Here is a 23,232-nt window from a genome sequence, read left to right as displayed (position 1 = left end):
CGACTGTCCTGCTGCTGCTGCTGTCGGCAGCGGGGGAAGCTGTCAGCGGCGCCGGGGGAAGGGAGCTGTCTGCGGCGCCGGGAGGAGGTGATGTCTGCGGCGCCGGGGAGAAGGAGGTGATGTCTGAGGCGCCGGGGCGAAGGAGAGATGTCTGCGGCGCCGGGGGGGGGGGGGGAGCAGCGGAGGAGACGGGGGAGCAATGGCTGCAGCAGTGTTACAACAGGAGGCTCATGGCAGCGTCCACTCGGCTCCAGCAAGCGGGACCTCGCTTGCTGGAGCCGGATGGACGCTGCCGCTGGGTTCCTGCTCTCCCCGCTGCTCCCCCGTCTCCTGCTCTCAGCTCACTCATCGCAATCCGACTTTTTTTAAAGTCGGATTGAGATTGTCGGAATCGGGGCTAAAACCTGTCGGGTTTGGCCCCGCTTCCGACAATGCACGCTGATCGGCGGCTGGGAAACCTGACTTGTCGGAATAAATGGGGCTGTAATGAATAGGTCGGAAACCCCTTCCAACCTAAAACTGTCGGAAGCTGCCGTCTTTCCGACAAGACGGCAGCTTCCGATAGTTATTGAATATACCCCAAAAAGTCCAAACAATTGAGGTTTATTCAGAGGTGTTAGCAAACCAAAATGGCACACTAACGGGCAAAGCCATGTTGCACTGCCCGAATAGGGTCATCAGCCCGGCACCAGGAATCCCGACTACCGTATCACAAACAACCATCCACCAGGGGGCGAGGGTTAGACTGCAGGCCGGGGGTTTAGGGTTCTGCACCCCCAGGGAGGGTTAGGTTGAGGAGGGGGGGGGGGGGAGTCAGGTTTAGGCTTCGGGGAGGGAGGGTTGGCGGACTAGTGGAGGAAGGTAAGTACACTTACATTCTTTCGTTGGGATTCTGATCATCGGGATGCTGCGGTCGGTGTTCAAACCATCGGCATCCCAACCGTCGGAATTTCAATCCCAACCCCAAATTAGTACCACTTATCATTGCTTGCATGCAAGTTTTATTTGTTGTAACTACCCTATACGAATGGAGAACTACATTAGTATCTGAATATATACTTATTATATACTTATTATCAGTATCTGAATATATACATAAATATCAAAATCTGAACATTAATAATTTGGCCAAGCTCTTGCCTTATTGGTTTATTATCCGCACTGTAAGCCAGTAACTACAAAGCATGTGTATTAATGCAAAGGTCTGATAGTATTTACCCTGGATATTGCATTGAAGTATCGCATGCTATAATCAGTTTTCACAAAGTATTATATATACAGTACTTGGAATACTGTGTCTTCCTCCCAGTCCGGGGATTTATATGGACTGAAAATATCCTCATAAATCATTCATAAAGCAAACCTGCATTCCAAGTAATGTAGCAGGATTTGCCCATGTCATGGTCAGCGATTATCAGGCATAAGTATGTGACTGAAGACTTTATATATAGAAAATAAAATACACACGCCTGCTAGTGCATACTCTCGGGGGATGAATGGTTTTGCGGATTGGTTGCTATGGAAACCAGGATGAAGTGCGAACGACGTCTGTGTGTGATGGTGGAGGGGTCTGTTTGCACAGAAACACAGTCTGCATCCCACAGAAGAGAGGATCCAAGGCTGCACGCTGTGTAAGATGACGGAAGGGGTGGGGAATGGAACCCAAATATAGCACCACACAGGACTTGATTACATTATAGTTGGGGATGCCAAAATCATGGGATATATGACATTCACATTACGTACAGCAGGAAGATATAGGGAATTCTACTACACAACAGGGAACACAGACAGTACTAAGAGCAGATGACCCCATTTGTCATATCAGGACATACACAGGGGGACACTATATGCCATACAAGTACTGTACATATAGGACCACAAGAGACCACCATACACTACCCATATATCACACACACACACACACACACACACACACACACACACACACACACACACACACATATATACACTGCACCAGGATCTCCTTTACAATGAACAGAGGATAGAAGTCCCTTAAACGTCATACCACTATACAAAGGACCACCGTTATTCACTCAAGAAATAGATGACTGCATACACAGTCCATCAATTATCATGAGACCCCAGACACGTCACACAAGATACCAGGAGACATGAGATAGCAAGGGTGGCATGTCTTGAGTTTGACACAAGCAGTAGGGGTGCCCCCTACATACCCTCCCTAACCCCCTCCCTCTGGGCACTTGTTAACGACTCCTACTATGGGGAAAGGGGAGAAGTTAGTTGAGGCCATGGTACCTGTCAGTGCAGGGGGCGGAGTGGAGAGGAGAGACCTTCGTGTGTCCAGTATGCTAATAATTCAATATGCTTGGAAAAGGAGCACACCTGACAAGCCACTTTAGGAATCAGAGGGGGATATTTGAAAAGTCAGTTGGGTGTCTTTTTTTTCCTATCTAATTGACAGGGATAAAAAGACACCCAACCGACTTTTTAAACATTTGAATTCCCTCCAGAGAGTATAACATTAAACCTCCATAAATATAACAGAAACTAGTGGAATCTGCGGACACTGAAAACAACCACTCGTATGTCTTCTTAGATTGAGGAACAACAAAATACATGAAACAATGGGACATCCTGAATTATACGAGAACACCACACACACGGCCGGGAGCTAAGGTGTACCAGCAAAAGGGGCAGGTGGCGGGTGTAATTAGGTGGTCAGTGGGGAAAAGGTATGTCTAGGTCAGAGCAGCACTAGAGATAGATGTGATATTGACTGCTTCAACAACATATAGGGGTCTATTTACTAAGCCATGGGTGGAGATAAAGTGGACGGAGATAAAGTACCAGCCAATCAGCTCCTAACTGCCATGTTACAGGCTGGGTTTGAAAAATGACCGCTGATTGGCAGGTACTTCATCTCCATCCACTTTATCTCCATCCAAGGCTTAGTAAATAGAACCTACTGTACATTACGAAGATGGGAGAGAGACAACTCTATTTAGCACTGCCTAGGATGTATGTGGGTGATAGAATAGAGAACATAGTTTATTTGAAAGATAGCAGATCTGCTTAAGAACTGAACTGTGCTAGAGCTACAGCTATGCAGGCGATATGGGAAACAAACTCTGGGGGAGGTGTATAAAACCTTTGCGAGAGATAAAGTGAATAAGTTGCCCATAGCAACTGTCATTTTATACACTGCTATATAAATGATAGCTAGAAGCTGATTGGGTTGGGCAACTTTTCCACTTCATCTCTCTCAATGGTTTAATACATCTCCCTCTCTATGAGAACAGACTAGTCTACAATATGACAGGTGGGATACAGAGAAAGATGCCACCAGAGGCTGCTGTTCCATAGACTGACAACTTTATTTTTTCACCTAGGTACGGGCCATAACTAATTGTCACAAGCCATAAAACGGTGAAGCTATGGGAGTCAAACAGATGGGAGAACCCGAGACTTCTGGAAATACGACATCCAAAAGGCAAGAAAAGACACGAAGGACATCTGGGGATAGCAATACAGCTCCTAAAGCAGATCAGTCATCCTGTCTTAGAGAGGCCTTTATCTGTCTCTTTCTGAAGAGGACAGAACACAATGACAGGGGAGAGGACCCCCCAACAAAGAACCAAAGTACAGAAGACAAGGAGAGCTTTAGGGTAAAAAAACAGAGGGTGATGGGAGGGAGCATCTTCCGGCTACCTTGCCTCAGGCCTGCAGATAGTACAGATAGTTGTGAGCACAGTAATAACCCCCAGGATAAAATAGAAGAGCATGGCAACCAAGTCATGGCAGAAGAAGAACTAAAACCATATTCTAAAGCCTCCTTTCTTAGGAAAATCAGGGGTTATAGATTAATGAGGGAGAGAGATACCACAGAAAAGGAGAAAGTGATAGAAATCGCCCAATGTACCCATAGTATGGAAAGTGTAGTAAAGGAGCATCGAGAACAGAAGAGTGAAAACGTTCTTGAACCTAATAACCATGAAGACATGGTAGAGGAAAAAGGGAAAGTCATGTCAGAGCAGGAAAGTTGGACAATCGTGTTGGGAGGAAAAGTTCATAACTTGCTAGAGCAGGATGGTCATGCAGAATGCACAGGGAAAATGGATTTCAGCTTAAGAGAAAAGGAGAGTCCTGCAGTGATAAGGGATCAGGGAAAAGACTTGCCTCAACAGAAGGGCCATGGGGAGAGAGCAGTAAACATAGGCAAAGACCCAGTAAAACTGGAGAGTCAAGTAGAAATAGTGGGAAACATGTCGCAAAAACAGGAAAGTCATACAAAAGGGGCAGGGGGAATGAAGGACTTTCTAGAAGAAGCAAGTTGTACAGAGAAGTTGGAGGATCTAGGTAGTGAGTTGGTAGAAAAGTTGAAGGATCTAGGTAGTGAGTTGGTAGAAAAGTTGGAGGATCTAGGTAGTGAGTTAGAAGAAAAGGTGGAGGATCTAAGTAGTGAGTCAACAGAAAAGGTGGAGGATTTAGCTAGCGATATGGAAGAAAAGATGGAAGATCTAGGTAGCGAGTTGAAAGAAAAGGTGGAGGATAAAGGTACTGAGTTTGTAGAAAAGGAGGAGGATCTAAAAAGCGAGTTGGAAGAAAAGGTGGAAGATTTAGGTAGTGAGTTGCTAGAACATGGCAGTAAAACAGAGAGAGTGTGGAAACAGGAAAAAGACTCACCAAACCAAAAAAATAAAGCTAAAAAGTTGGGGCACCAGGCAAAAGACTTGATAGAAAATAAGAGCCAACCAGAAGTCTTGGGAAAAGTGGGAAATTACATCCTAGAACAAGACAGTCATGCACAGGAGGTAAGAGAAAAGGGAACTGACTTGCTAGAACAAGACAGTCATGCACATGAGGTGAGCAAGCTGGGGAACAGCCTGCCAGAACAAGAGAGGCAAGCAGTGGAGGTGGTAAAAGTCTTTATAGGACAAGACAGTCATGCAGGGGAGGTGGGAAAGATTAGATATGAAAACAATTTGCCAGAACAAGACATTCAAGTAAAGATGTTGGGAGAGGTGGGGAAAGATTTGTCAGAGTTTGAGAGTTGTGGGGGGATTGCTCAAGAACTAGAAAACGATTTGTTTGAAATGGGCAGTCACACAGAGAATGCTGGAAAATGTGGAATCATCTGTCTGCAAACAGAGAGTTGTGCAAAGAATGTTGGAGAACAAGGAAAGAACTCACTAGAACAGGACACTTTTTATCTAGAGAAAGTGGAAGAACCAGGAAAAGAATTACCGGAGCAAAGTCATAAAGAGATTGTTAAGGTACAGAAAAAAGTCATTGTAGCAAAAGGGAGTCAAGCACACAAGGTGGGAGAATCTGGACAAAACACCAAAGAGTTTCCACAGGCATCATCTTCAGCTGAAGATGGCTTCAGAGGTATACAGGAGGGAGCACATTTGTTTCAAGGGTTTGTGCCCTCAGATGCATGTCCTCAAGACTCCTTCACTTTAAGGGCATCAGGAGAGAATGGGGAACTGGACACATCAGTCAGGAAAAAGAGTCTGGCCACTAATACCACTAGCATTACCATACTGGAGGAACCTCAAACACAACAAGAGAGCAGTCAGAAAAGTGAAGATAAGGATGATATGATTGGTTGTGAGGCCACCGATTGGGGATCTCTAAAGGTGGAGGTGACGGACATGGTCCAATGGTTGGTAGAGGAAGCATCGGACAGATTGACCTACTACACGCAGGAATCAGATGGTACAGGATAATATCCTACATCCTGTTCTGGATGTATTTTATAACAGATGGAGATTAGTGTACATTTCAGTCACAACAGAAGGCAAGAGAAAAACCTGTGACACGTCTCTTTTGGATAAATAGCAGAATGTTGTGTGTCTAGCTTTGGAAAGATTTCAAGCAAGTGTTTTAATGGGAAAATTGTGCAAGCTCAGCCAGACTGGATAGACGACCACGTGTCTCAGCCTGACTATATGATAACACAGTTATGTGTCTATGGGAGCACTGCAAGAGTCACCGCACTGAATAACACAACAACGTGTATGTATGCTGCAAACAAAATAAAACAGGACAACCACAAGTCTACACAATTACTGCATGCTTCTGAAGAGAGAATAACACAATAACATGTTTATGAAATGACTGCAAAGAAACAAAAATATCACTGCACATAAAAAAACCACAGCCAAGTGACTGTGGAATGACTGCTGCTTCACAGTACAGGATAGCACAACAACGTGTCTGTGGCATGGAAGCTAGTTTCACAAAAACAAAGATAATACAAACATGGCTATGGGATGACTACTGTTTTGCAATATACAGTAGGATCACACAAATATGTTTCACAGTAGGACAACTGTAAAGTATAAAGTGCTGTCAAATCAGAAAATCACTGTAAAGATGCATTTGTGGATGCTTGGGACCTTGTAACCACTTGTTAAATGGTAAGTGAGGGAGGACATGTGGCATCACCCAGTACCCCATACTGGCTAATCTATTATATATATATATATATATATACTGTAACATTGACAAACACCTATTCCGCTGGTATGGGTGGGTGCTTTCTTGTAGCCCCTGATCAAAACAATGACCAGGCGGCAATGCGTACCTTCCATTGCCATGCCACATACAATTTGATACAATGCCCTACAAGACAAACTTTGATTACAATGTTCTTATTTCACATTTCTGAGAATAAAAGTCAGGTCATTTCATTTCACTATAAAATTACATGGGAATTATGAAACTGCTTTATTAAATGTGTATACATCCTTCATTTGTAGTTACTGTTTTTTTTTTTAATGAGAAGCTTCTAATCTGGTTAAATATTCTGGCAACATTGCCGTAGAAATTCTACTTAGAATGTATTTGTTTCTATAGGAATGTTAATACATGAAATGTTATTTTCTAGCTGTCTGTCCCATTACCTTCCCAGGTTAACTAGTTAACTGGGACATGTACTAAGCAGTGATAAAAGTGGAGCAGTGAGCCAGAGGAGACGTTGCCCATGGCAACCAATCAGCTGCTCTGTATACTTTTATAGTATGCTAATTATAAATGTTACGTCAATGCTGATTGGTTGCCATGGGCAACTTCTCCACCGGCTCACTTCTCCACTTTTATCACTGCTTAGTAAATCTCCCCCCTAAGGCTTAAACTGGGTACACGCCTACCAATTAAATCCGGTATCGGCTGATCGGACCAAAAATTGCATAGATTTGTACGCAGGAACGTTAATTGATGAAACGCTTTAAACGCTCCTGCAACAGTCAAATGGGGAGGTCGCATCTCATGAGCTGCCTAAACATTGAGATACCCAACCTTCCACTCCCATACAAGAAAGTATGTATCTGGAGCACACTGATCAGATAATCTCTACGAGGATCGGAGAGTTTAGCCGAGTACACAGCACACTAGATAATATAGTGGAGCATGTGCCCAATTCCGACACATCATTCAAAATATCATCTAGTGTGTGCCCACTATACCGTCAGTGATGTGCGCTCCCACGGGTCGCTTGCGTCATCGCTCGTCAACTGTGCATGCAGTGTAATCTGGCGATGTCGCCGCTGATATCGCAGGGTACACACATCGTTAAGTGTGTACTCTGCATTAATCTGAGCTGCAGAGAGATCTGCACTGTGGGCCTAATTCTGATTTGGAAGTAAAGCACAAAAAAAAAAAAAAAAAGGGACTTTACACCAGGATAAACCATGTTGCACTGTGCAAGGGGAGTGCATACATTTATATTTTATCTGTGCAGGGTAAATACTGGCTGCTATTGCATGTAGCCCACAAATGTTAGGCAGCTTTATTTTTACACTGCAATTTACATTTCAGTTTGGACACACTCCACCCAGATCTACATCTCTATGCACATTTTACATCTTCAACGCAACATGGTTTTGCCTAGGTACAAAGGTCCTAATTTAGACCTGATCGCTGTGCTGCAAATTACACTGTCCTGCGATCAGATAGTCGCCGACCAGGGGGAGTTAAAATCCACCCCGTGCAAGTGTGCGATTACATGTGTACGCTGTGGGAAAATTCCCCCCAGTCAGCGGACAGCTGCAAAACCGTTCACATCACACTCACCTTCGAATGTTTTTCCCATTCTGTGCAGTGTGTGCGTAGCTCAATACTTACTCCTCCAGTTAGAAGGAATCAGGCTGATCGGGGACGGAGCTGACGTCCCACACCCTCCCTGAAAACGCTGCGTTTTTCCAGACACTCCCAGAAAACGTCCAGTTACCACCCAAAAACATCCTCTTCCTGTTAATCACCTTGCGAACCCCCATGCGATCGAAATTTTTGCACCATCCTGTCGCTGTTTGGCAATGTGCGTGCGCATTGTGGTGCATACGCATGCGCAGTAGTTCGATAATCGCCCGCTGTGTAAAAACGCACAGCAGCAGTCAGGTCTGAATCGGGCCCAAAGTTACTTGCTGCTTTTTTTTTTTTTTGCTTTACTTCCAAATCAGGCGCAGTGTGTACTCTGCTTTAGGAACTTAGACAACAGGGGCCCTCATTCCGAGTTGTTCGCTCGCAAGGCGAATGTAGCAGAGTTACACACGCTAAGCCGCCGCCTACTGGGAGTGAATCTTAGCTTCTTAAAATTGCGACCGACGTACGCGCAATATTGCGATTACAAACGAGTTAGCAGTTTCAGAGTAGCTCCAGACTTACTCTGCCTGTGCGATCATTTCAGTGCTTGTCGTTCCTGGTTGACGTCACAAACACACCCAGCGTTCGCCCAGGCACTCCCACCGTTTCCCCGGCCACTCCTGCGTTTTTTCCGGAAACGGTAGCGTTTTCAGCCACACGCCCCTGAAACGCCGTGTTTCCGCCCAGTAACACCCATTTCCTGTCAATCACATTACGATCGCCGGAGCGAAGAAAAAGCCGTGAGTAAAAATACTTTCTTCATAGTAAAGTTACTTGGCGCAGTCGCAGTGCGAACATTGCGCATGCGTACTAAGCGGATTTTCACTGCGATGCGATGAAAAATACCGAGCGAACAACTCGGAATGAGGGCCAGTCTGTGAACTGCAGACACTGGCGCAATTCCAGTAATTTAACTCCTAGATTTAAAGCGGCAATGATTCAAAAGGAAAAACAAGGTTTTGCCTTTTAATTTAGTGTCACTTTAATACTACAGTCTAAGGGGTTAATTCAGGTTGGATCGCAATAAGCGATCAAACCGGAATTTATGAGAAAAAGATACGGCGCATGCGCAGCGCCAGTCCTTTGCATGCGCTCGCATTTTCTGCAGGGCAGCCGCAGAAAATGCGTTAGCCTCTTCCTGTCAATCAGGCAGAAGCGGTGGCGGGGTGGGGGTGAGGCAGGCAACGTTCTGTTTCCAGGGAGGAGATGGAGCGTTGCAGGGGCAGAGGCGGCCGAATTGGGGTCGATGCGGTGCGAATGGGGGCGTGCTGGGGGCGTGATCACGGCGGCTGCTTGACGTTACGCGCAGCCGCAGCGATGGGTAAATTGGCACCGGCAGGAGGCATCAATAATTTTCACGATACAGCAGAAATTTCTTCATCGTAAGGGGGGGTTGGGGGTGCCAGTCACATGCTGGGTGGCTTAGCCCAGTGATGGGCGGCCCCCAGAATGCGATCCAGAGGGTGGCAAATTCTGATGATTAGCAGAATTTGCTATCCTTGCTGAATTAGCCCCTCCCTTACTGAATTAGCCTCTAAATTAGCGGAATTGCAGATTGTTATACAATGGTCTTAAAATCTACTGGCCCCTTTTAAACTTATTACTGGCGTTGAAAATGTGGGTTATACGCAAATGTGTTTGATGCACGTTTGGTACTATTTTTTTTCCTAACACTTGTTTGGAGTTCACTGTAGACTTTAGGCGGTAAATTAGAACTGCTATGAAAATTGGATCGCAAACAGAATACAACACTTGAAAGAAACAAAAATGCCTGTGTGTATGGTGGTGACGCTATAAATTTTGGTTTCTAGTCAATCCTCTATGCATGCATTTTACTAGCTTTAAAACAAACAAACAAACAAACAAACAAACAAACAAACAAACACTAGTATGAAGCATCAGTGGATAAGAGTCCTGTAACTCTCCCAACCACAGTGCTATACTGGCTACACACCAGTGATGCATGATGAGATGAATGGCTGGGGAAGTCTACATGGGGATGAGTGTGAATGCTGGGAGTCTGTCTCCCCTACTCACTGTAACTATATCTTCACTACACTAAGCTTCAGTGTTCATTGGGTATCCTACCTGCATCCCTGTGTCTTCTCTTGCTGCTGCTGACTGAGCTCTGACTACAGTCCACTTCCTGGTCACATGACATTCCCAAGTGTCCATCAGAGCACAAGGCCCACCACAACAATCAGAGGCATGCCTCTATTAGCGTCCTTTCTATGCAGCTTTACTGCCTGTGGTGTGGTCCCGCCCCTAGCTCTGCAAAGCAGTGCCTGACTAGGGATGACCATCAATGGTTGCCATTGGTGGTGATATTATAAGTGGCCATTGATGGCAGCCTGCTGTGCAATGAATGGATCAGAACCTGGAGTTGGGGCTTTGTGGATGTTGGGTGGAGGGAAGTTATGCTCCGTGTCTTGGCACCTTGGGGGCAAAAAACATTTGGTTAAGCTATGCCATCAGTGGAAGGCAACCACTTGGTTATTCCCCATCGAAAAAGTATTCTACATCGCCCATAAATGATGATTATGATTCATCGATGGTTGATGGCCATCCCTATGTCTGACTGTAGAACCGAGGTAGAGCTGTTACTGCCTTATCTATCGTTTTCCTGCAGCTCTAGGGATCTTCAAAAAGCTGCTGAGTGTTAGCTTTAAAAAGGATTAAAATAAACAGAGTAGATGTTTATGTTATAACTATCTTCTTTGTATTATTCTAGTCGGTTTTATACAAAATCTCAGGTATTTGGCAGGAAGTATGACAGGGTAGGTGCCGCAGTGGGAAAGGGGTAAGTTCCGGGTCTGACTCGGCTTGGACCCATGTTCCAAACCAGAGTCAGACCCGGGACTTTCGTGGAAAAGGGGTATTAGAGTGGTTGATATATTATAAGAAGGGACGCAGTTAATTTCCAGACTGTCGGGATCCCGGCAATCGAAATCCAGACACCGGAATCCCGACACCCGTTGAAATGCCGGCGGGCGAAATCCAGACCGCTGCACGGAATCCCCTCTTGGGTGATGGTGCATGCCACCACCCGAGGGGCGAGGTCGGGATTCCAGCGTCGGTATTGCTACTGCCGGGATCCCGACAGTCTGGATTTCATATCGAATCCTATAAGAAGTAATGGTTATTAATGTACTTTAATTGACATTTTCATTTGCACCACAACAGTAATGAATTGTCTGTAATTTGATTTTTAAAGGGGAAGATAGATTTTTGTATTTCATTGAAGTTGAATTTTGCCCATTAGTGTGTTTTTTTTTTTTGGTTTGCTGACAAACTTCAATAACCCCCTTAAACCTGAAGTATATGATCTAGACATACAGTATCTGAATGGTTGGGGTTTTTTTTGGGGGGGGGGGGAGGGGGAGGGCAGTAGCGCACGCAGGGGGTGTTTCTGAGTACCCAGAACCCCCCCTGACAGACCAAGTATTACTTCTTGAGATGGAGACAGCGGTCTCTGTCTCTAGTGTTACTTCTGCCCGCAGCCATGAGTGGAGCTGCCAGCAGCTCCGCAGACAGCTCTGCCCGTGAGAGCTCTGAAATGGCTGCTCGGGAGTGGCGGGCAGTCAACTGCACTTGATGGGCTGTACTGCCACAGAGCAAGAGCGGGTCATCGAAGGCCTCCAGTACGGACAGGAGATAACGGAAAGGTAGCTGCAGCTTCTCCTTCCCCCGGAGCCACGGGCGGTCGGCAGCACTGTGTGGACTATAGTGCATTATCATGCAACATGAATATATATATATACACACACACACACTTTATAGTATATGTATATATGTGTATTTAGTATATGTATATATGTGTATGTATGTGTGTGTATGTGTGTGTGTATATATGAAAGGATCCCTACCTCTCTTTGATTACCTCGATGTGATGGCCACTGACGTCAGTGAGAGCAATCCTTAACGTTACAGATAATACACGACACCATGTAGTTAAGAATCACTCTGTTTATTTAATAAATTACAGCGTACTATATAGAAGAGAAACATGGGTGTATACAATATGTGCAAGCATATGATTGGATAAATAGAAGTAGCATACGACATTACATGCGGGATATTTTAGTAACACACAGAAGTAACAGTTTTGATCTAGTATGTAATTGTCCTTGAAGATAAGACACACACAAGCCTTATATTATATGAACAGACAAAGGCATCTTGTAGAGAGTGCGTACGTGTCTATTCAAACACATAACAATTCATATAGCATGTTTAACCCTTCAATCCCCTCTTAGAATCATGATTGTTATATGACATGATTCTTAAGTGAGGCTCCTTTCTTGTTCCTCCAGTTCTTGAGATATTGGGCATAATCGTCGGGTCCCTTACTATCAGAGGAGGTGACAGGACTGGGGGTTATATCATAGTACATCAGGGCCTTATCAATGCCTTTGGAGGTAAGTTTCTTTCCACAGGGAATTACACAATAAACTATAATGCCTAAAAGAATTAAAGTTACAAGTATGAATATGCTTATTTGCACAAGAGCCTGTTTCCAATTTTCAAACCACCCAAAATATTGGCTCCATGGGTTATCAATACCTGAATTTTTCTTGAGTTCTATGGATAAGGTTTCTAACTTGTTTATGGCTAAAGTAACCTTACCATTGGGACCAGTGTTGTCAGGAATATATGTACAACAGCCTTCCACCTTACTAATGTAAACACATGTACCGCCTTTTTCTGCTAGAATCATGTCAAGGGCCATTCTATTTTGAAATGTCATTTGGGAAGTGGCTTCTAGCTGTTCAGCTATACCTTTAAGAGCATCTTTGGTATCATTAACAAATCTTTGTTGATTATAATATATATAATTAATCCAGGCTACGTTTTTATTTACAGTTACTATAGGGAACAATGACTCAAAACCCGCAGCCACCTCATCTCTAGCTTTGAACTCATTTGGAACACCTCTTGGGACCCCTATAGCATCAATGTACACGTGGGGGTCAAAGCTACCTCCTGGGAGTGCTCTTTTCTTTCGATTAGCAGGAGTATTAGAGGGAGGATTGGGGTCATCGGTGATCATTAGGAGTGGCATTATGACTTTGGCCAGGGCACACTCACCATACCATGGTGTGTCTAATTTAGTTCTAAGCTTCATATCCCCACATATATAATAAATGTCGCCTAGTGATCTAGTTTGGTTGACTAAAACAGTTGTTCTTTTATTTGCACAATACCCTGGTGGGAAGGTTTTTAAATTTCTCCCTGGGGTGATGTTAGATGTATAACAGGTATAGTTTCCAGGATATATGGTTATGGTATTTCCTGGGTTGGGATTTTTTGACAATATGGGATATTCCCTTTTCCACATTTCGCACTGACTGTCATTTGTTTTGGTGTCATTAAAAAGGCTGAAAAAACAATTTTCCTGTTCTAGGGGTATATTAAGGGGCACTGTACCTAGGTGGGGCCTAGATTTGCCACAGACATAACAGTTGCTTTTATTGTGTTTGTTAGCACTATACTTCATCCATTCCAACCAAAAATTAATGTCAGAGAAACCAGTTTCAATAGCTAGGGTGTCTTCAAAGGTAGGGTTAGTAATAGCCACCATATCTTTAGAAGTGGCAATATGGGGCTTTAAAGGTTTGTTTTGGGGAGCAATTTTAGGCTGGTATTTTGGGTTTTTGTACATATCCCATAAATAAAACCTTTGTCTTGCACTATAGTACCCTGCTTGCCACCATATACCAACTACATAAGTTGCATTATCCCGGTTGCTGGGATGCACTATGTTTAGCCTGAACCGATATGAGTCTGGGCCCTCTTCCATTTTATGAATAGACAATCTTTGAAGTAGGTTCAGATGTTGACCATATCTGTTTGTGTGATGCTGACTTCACATATTGTGAGGTGAATGAGGGCCAGTAGGGCTATCGAGATAGTCCCCAGGATAGAGATAGGGGGCAGGTTCTTCATCGTTTTCTGTTCTTCTGTCTTCGCTAGGTGGGAGGTCAGGGCTGTCTGCCCCGGTTCGTACCTCACTGGAATCACTTGCTTCCCTCTCTAGGTCTGGTCTAGGAACCTTTTTTACTCGGGATGCATGGATCCAGGTAGGACTTTCCTCTGTCAGGACTGCTGTTCGGGTAACTGCTACGACCTCTGTCTCTGGACCATAGGTGAAGTCTCCTGGGCTCTTGTTCCTGGGGAGCACCTTCACCACGACTCTGTCTCCGACTTTAAAGGGGTGTGTAGGTTCCTGTGGATTCAAAGGGTTTTTACAAACAACCTCATGTTCAATTTCATTCAGTTTTATTATCAGGGACCTGACATACTCTTCTCTGATGAGTTCTAGATCTCCTTCCTGTATTACTAGTGGTTTCTTAGCCCAGGGTGTAGGAAAAGGCCTACCCATTAGTATTTCAAATGGGGAGTAACCCAGAGTCTTTTGTGGGGTCATTCTGATCTCTGCTAGGATAATAGGAAGGACCTTCTTCCATTTATGGAAGGTACCCCCTGTGGCCTTCCTAAGCTTGTCTTTGAGGGTCCTATTCATGCGTTCTACGACCCCTGAACTCTGCGGGTGATACGGGATGTGGAATTTCCATTCCACCTGCAGGGTCTTTACCAGAGCCTGTGTAATTTTTGCTGTAAAGGCGGAGCCTTTATCACTATTGATTTGCAATGGGCACCCCCATCTGGGGATGATTTCCTGAGTTAGGATCCTAGCAACTGTCTTTGCATCCTCAGATTTAGTGGGGAATACCTCTGGCCATCGAGAGAACATGTCTACAATGACCAGGGCATACTCCTGTTTACCAGTACCTGGGATATGGGTGAAGTCAATTTGCAGGTGTGTAAAGGGTGTGGTGGGGTATTCAAGATGCTGATGTTTTGCCTTGTCAGGGTTGTTGGGGTTGTTTCGCAGACAAGTGATGCATCTACTGACATACTGATCTACTAATGACTTGGCATCCGTGACATAGAAATCATTACGTAAGAGTAAGGTAGTTGTTGCCTTACTGTGGTGTCCTATGCCATGGTAGTGGGCAATAAACAAGGGTGCACTGGACTGGGGTATACAAGGTTTCCCCTCTTTGCAGATTAATCCTGTTTTAGGATTCTTCTGCAAAACTGGGTAAGTCCAGTCAGCTAGGTCGGCTTTGGAGGCTGAGGCCTGTAACTGGGTGATCAGGTAGTGGTTGTCGAGAGCTGGGGGGGTCATGATGGACATGTGGGCCTGAGTGATGGGCTGTGAGGCCGCATGTTTGGCAGCAGAGTCAGCAAGAGCATTTCCAAGGGAGACTGCATCCTTCCCCCCCGTGTGTGCCCTGCAATGGAGGATTGCAATGTCAGAGGGCAGGGTTATGGCATGCAGAAGGTCAGAGATGAGTTGGGCATGTGATATGCCTTTTCCATCAGCTCCAAGGAAACCACGGCGTCGCCAAATGACCCCATGGTCATGCACGACGCCGTACGCGTATTTGGAGTCAGTGTAGATGGTGACTGGTTTATTCTGGTAAAGGTGACAAGCCCTTGTGAGAGCAATGAGCTCTGCAGCCTGTGCTGACTGGTAAGAAATGGGCTGTGCTTCCAGAATAATGTCAGGGAGAGTGACAATAGCATAACCCGCTTGGTACGTGGTGTCATTGGGTCTGCTACAGGAACCATCTACAAAAATGACATCCGCGTCGGGGACAGGGACAGGGGACATGTCCAGTCTGGGGGATGTTTCTGACTCAATGGAAGCTGAGCAGTCATGGGGTTCAGGAGGGTGGTCTTCAGGACCTTTGAGCCCCAGTAGAGCGTTGAGAATGGGTGCAGGACCTGAAGAGTTGGTGGCATACTTAATGGTGAGGGAGGGGTTGTTTAAAAGGAGAACCTCATATCCACTGAGGCGCTGAGCTGACATGTGTTGTGTGTGTAACCCTTTTAAAATGGTTAGAACATCATGAGTGGTGTGAAGTATGGTTGTGTGGCCTAGGGTGAGTGTGGTGGCCATTTCAGTTACCATTGCACAGGCTGCAAGTGCCCTGAGGCAAGCAGGCATACCTTGCACTGTGACAGGCATTACTTTGGAAAAAAATGCCACTGGGCGCAACTTTCCTCCATGAAACTGTGTGAGCACCCCCGCCATGGTTTTACAATTGTCCCTTGCAAACAAATGAAAAGGTAGTACATAGTTGGGGAGGCCAAGTGCCGGACTTTTCATTAACATACACTTTAAGCTTTCATATGCAGTTAACATTTCTTGTGACCATTGTACAATATTAGGTTTGTCTTTCAGTGTGGCTTGTCTCAAAATGTTATCATAATAGGAACAATCAGATATCCACTGTCTGCAGTAATTTACCATACCCAGAAAAGACAGCAGTTCCCTCTGGGTAGTTGGGGTGACCAGGCCCAATACAGACTGAATGCGCTGTGGACTGACTTTCCTTTCCCCCTGAGTGAGCACAAAACCTAAGTAATCCACATGCTTCTTACACCATTGCATTTTTGTTTTGGACACCTTGTGTCCACATTCACAAAGCCAGTTTAACAGTGATATACCATCCTCCCGGCAGGCCTCCTCAGTTTGACTACAGAGCAGCAAATCATCTGCATACTGTAGCAGGACTGAACCATGGTGAGGTTGCCAGGGCCCCAATGTGGCCTGGAGTACAATGCTATACACAACGGGTGCGTCAATATAGCCCTGGGGTAAACGACACCAGGTGAGTTGCTTGCCCTCAAAAGAAAATGCAAAAAGTAACTGTGTCTGTGCATCCACTGGAATGCTAAAAAATGCATTTTTTAAATCAATTACCGAAAAAAATGCAGCATCTGCAGGGATAGCTGAAATGAGTGAGTTAATGTCAGGTACAATGGGTGCTATAGGCACAATGAGTTGGTTAATTGCCCTAAGGTCTTGTACAAACCTTACACTGCCATCTGACTTAGCAACTGGGTTGACTGGTGTGCAGTAAGGTGAAATTACGTGTCTGAGAATGCCTTGTTGGAGAAACTGTTGTATCATTGGTCTAAGACCTTCAACCTTCTCTTGTGACAAGGGGTATTGCTTTTGATAGACAGGTTGTGTGTCAGGTTTCAGGGTTGCTCTATATGGTGTGCAAGGAATGAGGCCAGTGTCATAGGGACCCTCCGACCATAGAGCAGGGTTTACTTTGTCAAAATCAGGTGTAATGTCTGTTGCTTCCCACACCGGTAGGTGTGGGGACTCAACCTCCAGGCCACTGCCAGTGGGTGAAGGGAGAATGGAGATTTCGAGCCTGCTAAGAAGATCCCTTCCCAGAAGATTAATTGGACATTCAGGTATTACAGTGAAATTGTGTTTACCCATATATGTGCCTCCCGTGGTTCTGACACTAAGGGCATCTGTCAGGTAAGCATCTGTGGGTATCCCATTGATTCCCATTGAAGGAGCAGTCTTTACCAAATGACCATCGTACAGGTCGACACACAAAACACTAGTAGTTGCCCCGCTATCTACCAGGAAAGGGATTGCTCTCTTTCCTATAATCAAGGTTAGTAGCGGTGGGTCCTTCCAGTGTCTGGTGAGCTGGGCAAAGGCTGGGATACCCTCCTCCGGGCCCCGTCAGTGGGAGGGGTCCTGCCAGTCAACTCGGAATCGGACATGATCCTGAAAGGGGTTGTTGTGTGACTGTCGGGGATGATCCCGGGAGGGAGCCGGAGCTTGGGGCTGTCGGTGGTTTTGTGAGGGACAAGGGCAATCCCTTGCCCAGTGATCGTCCCTTCCACAGTTGAAGCAGGAGGTTTGTTTCCTGCTGGCAGAGTCAGGGGGGTGGGGTGGCCTGGCTTGTGGGTTTTGATATCGGGCTGGATTACGGGGTGGGCCAGTGGAGTGCTGCTGGCGTCTATCTCCCCGACCTCTCTGATTTTGGTAATTATGAGTTGGGGCATTCTGCAAGGGTTTTTTAACATCAAAGCATCCTGCAGCTTCCTTTTCATATAAGTGCTTTTCAAATTCCTTAATATTATCAGAGGTCCAGGAAGAAACACCTTGCTTAACTGGGACCATAACAGATGGCAACAAGTTATTTACAAAGGTAGAAATTAGTAAATGGTCTGTATCTACAAGAGTGAGACCTGCATCTTCAGACCAACACTTTTTAAACCTCTTCCAGAACTCAGTGACAGTTTCAGTGGGCTTTTGTTTACATGCTACGGCAATGGGAAGAGAAGCCCGGGTTTTAAAAATCTCTTTCATATGGGTCTCAATTTCCTTCCACATCTCCGTTACACCGTCCCCAGTATTGAGAGGGTAGCGAACGGCATCGTTAAGGGTGGTAGGAGTGTTTATGGTGGGAATCTTTTTCCAATCCCACCCGTTGTAATGGTCTATAACCCCATCTATGATCAGCTTCATATCTTCTTGAGTATAGCTGCGTCCTGTGCAAGCCTTTTTCAAGTAAGCTATGCAGCCGTCAGGTGCAACAGTGGGTTTGGGACAGTTCTTAACAATTCTGTCTAAATCCTCTATTTCAATGGGTTTCTTTAACAACTGATCCCCTACTGTCATGAAGGGCAGGTGGGTGGCGACACCGAGGAAACCAGTGCCGGATCGCGTTGTGGAGGGGGTGAGAGGGTTGTCAGTAGCAATAGTTAAGTCAGCGTTGCGGCGGGAGACGGTTTGTCTGTTAGGAGTAGGGGCACTAGGGGCGGGGGTGGTTACGTCTATGTGGAGGGTACTGTCAGGGGGGGCTATTCCTCCTGAGCCTCCTTCTCCTTCCCCTTCCCCTCCTCCCCCTCCCCTTTGCATCGGCATTCGTGACAAAGCAACTGAGCCTCCTTCTCCTTCCCCTTCCCCTCCTCCCCCTCCCCTTTGCATCGGCATTCGTGACAAAGCAACTGCAGCTAAAAGATCTGTGTCTTTTAAGGAGGGGTATAGGGGACTGTAGGGCGGAGGAGAAGAGTTTTTCAGAAACTTGTTGCTTCTAAATTCCTCAGCTTTGTGTAGTCGGGAAGTTACAGATTTTATTCTACGCTGTTTCTGCTTGATATTTTTGTCATACCAATGAGGTGCTATCGTGAGCCATTGCTCTCCTCCAGCGCGCATATATGTCATGTCCCATTGTGGGTCATGATCATACCACGGCCAGGCTTCCTTGTCTCCCAGACAAAGCCCTTTGATCATGTCCATATAAAATGGATAATTAATACCATCACGGGGGAATGGGCTGGGGCTGCCAACTTTCTCTGTCCACCCCGCTAAGTTATCTACCCAAGGGTTAACTAGATAATAATCTGTGGTGGAGTTACGGGCTACATACTCCTTACATGTCTCTCCTGGTAAAGGTGGAGGATAAATGACTGTCTTACTCTGACCCCCTCCCATAGTAAAGAATACAATCTACACCAGCTTTCTACGCAATTTCTACAACAACTTATAACAACTGTCTATGCAATATCACAACAAAAATGCAGTTTACAAAAAAAACATTCTATGCAATTTCACAACAAAAATACGTTCTATGCAATTTCACAACAAAAAATGCAATTTAAAAACTTTCTATGCATGCATTAGCTAACACCAGTTAATTAGTCATTGACAATATCACAATATTATCTGTATAATGAGAACATGAAATCTTTTGACGGGTACGCTTACCATTCGTACAAGATGTCAGAAAAATACAGCGTTTTAAACAGGAAGCAAGAAAAGAGTTTTGAGTAAAGATATCTGGCAGACGAAAACTTACCAGCCGTCTGAACCAAATATAAGAACTTATCTCACTACAACATACAAGAATATATATATAGACGATCAGATCGAGGTATAATCTACGTTATGTATAGACCCCAGGTCTATATATATTTTTTTTTTAAGTATCCCAGATACTAACGTCTTTGGAGAATTGCGCTTGGACTCCTGGTCCTTTCTCAGACGTATCTTTAAGTCCCAGACATTAAAGATTCTATGGTATCCCTGATACCTGTTTTATGTTTTTTACATAAAACTTCGTAATATTAAGTCCCGGACTTAAATATTACCTTGTCACGTGTTCCCGGAACACTGACACGGATTCAGCTTCAGTGTATGACCGCAATCCTGTATGGCAAAGATAGACAATAAATTCTCTATTCTTACCATTCAGGGACGATCACTGAATTCCGGACATAGAGCCCCCAGCTGAAAGGATCCCTACCTCTCTTTGATTACCTCGATGTGATGGCCACTGACGTCAGTGAGAGCAATCCTTAACGTTACAGATAATACACGACACCATGTAGTTAAGAATCACTCTGTTTATTTAATAAATTACAGCGTACTATATAGAAGAGAAACATGGGTGTATACAATATGTGCAAGCATATGATTGGATAAATAGAAGTAGCATACGACATTACATGCGGGATATTTTAGTAACACACAGAAGTAACAGTTTTGATCTAGTATGTAATTGTCCTTGAAGATAAGACACACACAAGCCTTATATTATATGAACAGACAAAGGCATCTTGTAGAGAGTGCGTACGTGTCTATTCAAACACATAACAATTCATATAGCATGTTTAACCCTTCAATATATATATATATATATATATTTAAAAAAAATTGGAGCACTCACCAGTCTCAGTATTCAAATATGCACCAGATTTATTTGTATTGACAGCATAATTCAGCTGTGCCTCACAGCCTATGTGGTATCAAATGTACCTTCCAGTATACAGGGTATCTCAAACGTTTTCGGTCATTGCAGACCATCATCAGGAGATATTCAATAATGTTCAAGGAAAGCTGTCTAAACCATCCATTCATCCATCTGCAGCATATGGATGAATGGATGGTTTAGACAGCTTTCCTTGAACATTATTGAATATCTCCTGATGATGGTCTGCAATGACCGAAAACGTTTGAGATACCCTGTATACTGGAAGGTACATTTGATACCACATAGGCTGTGAGGCACAGCTGAATTATGCTGTCAATACAAATAAATCTGGTGCATATTTGAATACTGAGACTGGTGAGTGCTCCAATTTTTTCTATATACAACTGGATGTTCGTGAGAACTTCTTTGGATGACACCCCAGCGGATGGACTATGATCAAAACGTGAGTGCGACCCATATACCTATATATATATATTTATTTATTAGCTCCATGTGTAGGGGTGCCGGCGACAGCGATGCGCGGTCCTGCGCGTCGCTATCGCCAGGGCTAGATTGGCCCACTGTGTCCCCCCTCGCTGAGCATACATTGCGCTGTGCTGAGCGGGGAGAGAGATGTGTGCTAAGCGGTACCTCCACATCTCCCCATCTGTACGGCCCTATACAGTAAGGACATGTGATTTGGTATCATGTCTGGACCCCTTTATGAAGTCTGATGGACGAAACGCGTTGGGTGTACCTCTAAACTGACCCTCCATTTTTAAGATAAGCATCATACTCTTATCTTTTTAGAGCATTGTTTTTTATTCTCATGTTTTGTACTATATATACTTTTTATTTTTCCTGATGTACTCTTAATATTATCCTATGCTTGTGAGATTTTAGCCTACCCTTTTATAAAATAAATGTAATCTTATCCTTTTATCTGAACGTATCCTGCCACTTCTTCATATTTATTCTAAATCCATTAGACACCGTTGGTCGCTGGCGCCCCCATCCCCCCTTTTTTCACTTTTAAATCCTAGGCAGTTTATCCCTGCCTAATCTGTTTGGGGGCTAGCTGACACCTTATATTTATTAAGGAGTGTCTACGGTTGGGTATATTATTATAACCCTATATTTACTTTATTCACATAAACCTGTGGCGCCGTACTACCTGCATGCAGGCACAATCTAACAGGTCGCTCATTTCACTGCTGGGTGAAATGAGCGGCCCCCTGTGTCCCCCCCCCCCCCCCTGCTGAGCATACATTGCGCTGTGCTGAGCGGGGGGAGAGATGTGTGCTAAGCGGTTCGCTCAGCACACATCTACCTCCACATCTCCCCATCTGTATGGCCCTATACAGTAAGGACATGTGATTTGGTATCATGTCTGGAACCCCCCCCCCCCCTACAAATCCTACGTTTGCCCCTGGAGGGTGTGGCACATTTTATGTCAGCGTTTCTAAAGGAAATTCTGTCCAACTTTACATAAGCCTTTAAATGGGCAGGGAAATGAAGACACTAACCCCTGCCCACCTCCAGCCCCCAGCCCACCCCAAAATGTACCATAAACTATGTATCTAACAGTCATTTATATAGTGCATACATATTATGCAGCACTTTAGAAAGAAAATTGCAGTCATTCACATGCAGGGGCGGTTTAAGCGAGAAGGCGGCTCGTGTACAGTCTCAGTGCGATCCTTTACTCTCTCACAGCGCAGTACTCTGGAGCTGTTCCAGGGTCTTACATGCACGTGCAGGTATCAGGGTAACATGGCGGCGGCCATTATCTTCTCAGTGACTTCTCTACTGCTCATGTGCAAATCTCCACCATGCCATTTCGCTGGTGATTTCTTATATGGGTGCAGGGCAGGCTGTGTGGCGTAATCCACGCTGTACTCAGGGTCCTATGTGCGTCGCACACCCAGCACCAAGTATAGATAAGCCACTATTTAGAATCAGCGCCTGCCGCAGTGGAGTTTATAATCTATATTCCCTATTTCTTACAAAGACACACTGCAGCGTCAGAAGCCAATTAACCCCCCAGTATGTTTTTGGACTGTAGGAGGAGACCGACATGCCTTGTGGAAACCCAGGCACATGTGGGGAGAACATACAAACTCCACACATATAGTGACTTGGTCAGCAATTGCTCCAGTGACCTCAGGGTTGTTAGGCAGTAATGCTAACCACCAGGATACCTGTCGTGTATGAAAATCTAGCAAGAATGCCAGGACATCCACGTTTTAGGAATGTTTCCAGAGCGATGAGCGCCAGTGATACAGAGAATAGTCTCTGCTGTGCACGGTAAGATAAATATCACTATATATCATCTAGGGGATGAAACTGGGAGCCACATGTAAACGTTTGGACTATGGCCCTCATTCCGAGTTGTTCGCTCGCTAGCTGCTTTTAGCAGCATTGCACACACTAAGCCGCCGCCTACTGGGAGTGTATCTTAGCTTTGCAGAATTGCGAACGCAAGATTAGCAGAATTGCGAATAGAAATTTCTTAGCA

General features: G+C 44.9%; 1 protein-coding gene across 1 annotated transcript; it reads left to right on the top strand.

Annotated features, from left to right (window-relative positions):
• Positions 1-1,545: 1,545 nt before the first annotated feature.
• LOC134947880 (uncharacterized) lies at positions 1,546-6,698 on the top strand. Its single transcript, XM_063935717.1, has 2 exons — positions 1,546-1,631; positions 3,375-6,698. The coding sequence occupies exon 2, from the start codon at positions 3,420-3,422 to the stop codon at positions 5,712-5,714; it is 2,295 nt and encodes a 764-aa protein (XP_063791787.1). The 5' UTR covers positions 1,546-1,631; positions 3,375-3,419; the 3' UTR covers positions 5,715-6,698.
• Positions 6,699-23,232: the final 16,534 nt, after the last annotated feature.

This window comes from Pseudophryne corroboree, chromosome 8 (genome assembly GCF_028390025.1).
Source record: "Pseudophryne corroboree isolate aPseCor3 chromosome 8, aPseCor3.hap2, whole genome shotgun sequence".
In the NCBI taxonomy this organism is placed as follows: domain Eukaryota; kingdom Metazoa; phylum Chordata; class Amphibia; order Anura; family Myobatrachidae; genus Pseudophryne; species Pseudophryne corroboree.
Note: the sequence above shows the minus strand (reverse complement) of the source record. Positions and strands in the feature narration are given on the sequence as shown.

Coding starts and splice junctions, on each gene's coding strand:
- LOC134947880 (XM_063935717.1), top strand. CDS start 3,420: ATGGGAGTCAAACAGATGGGAGAACCCGAGACTTCTGGAAATACGACA.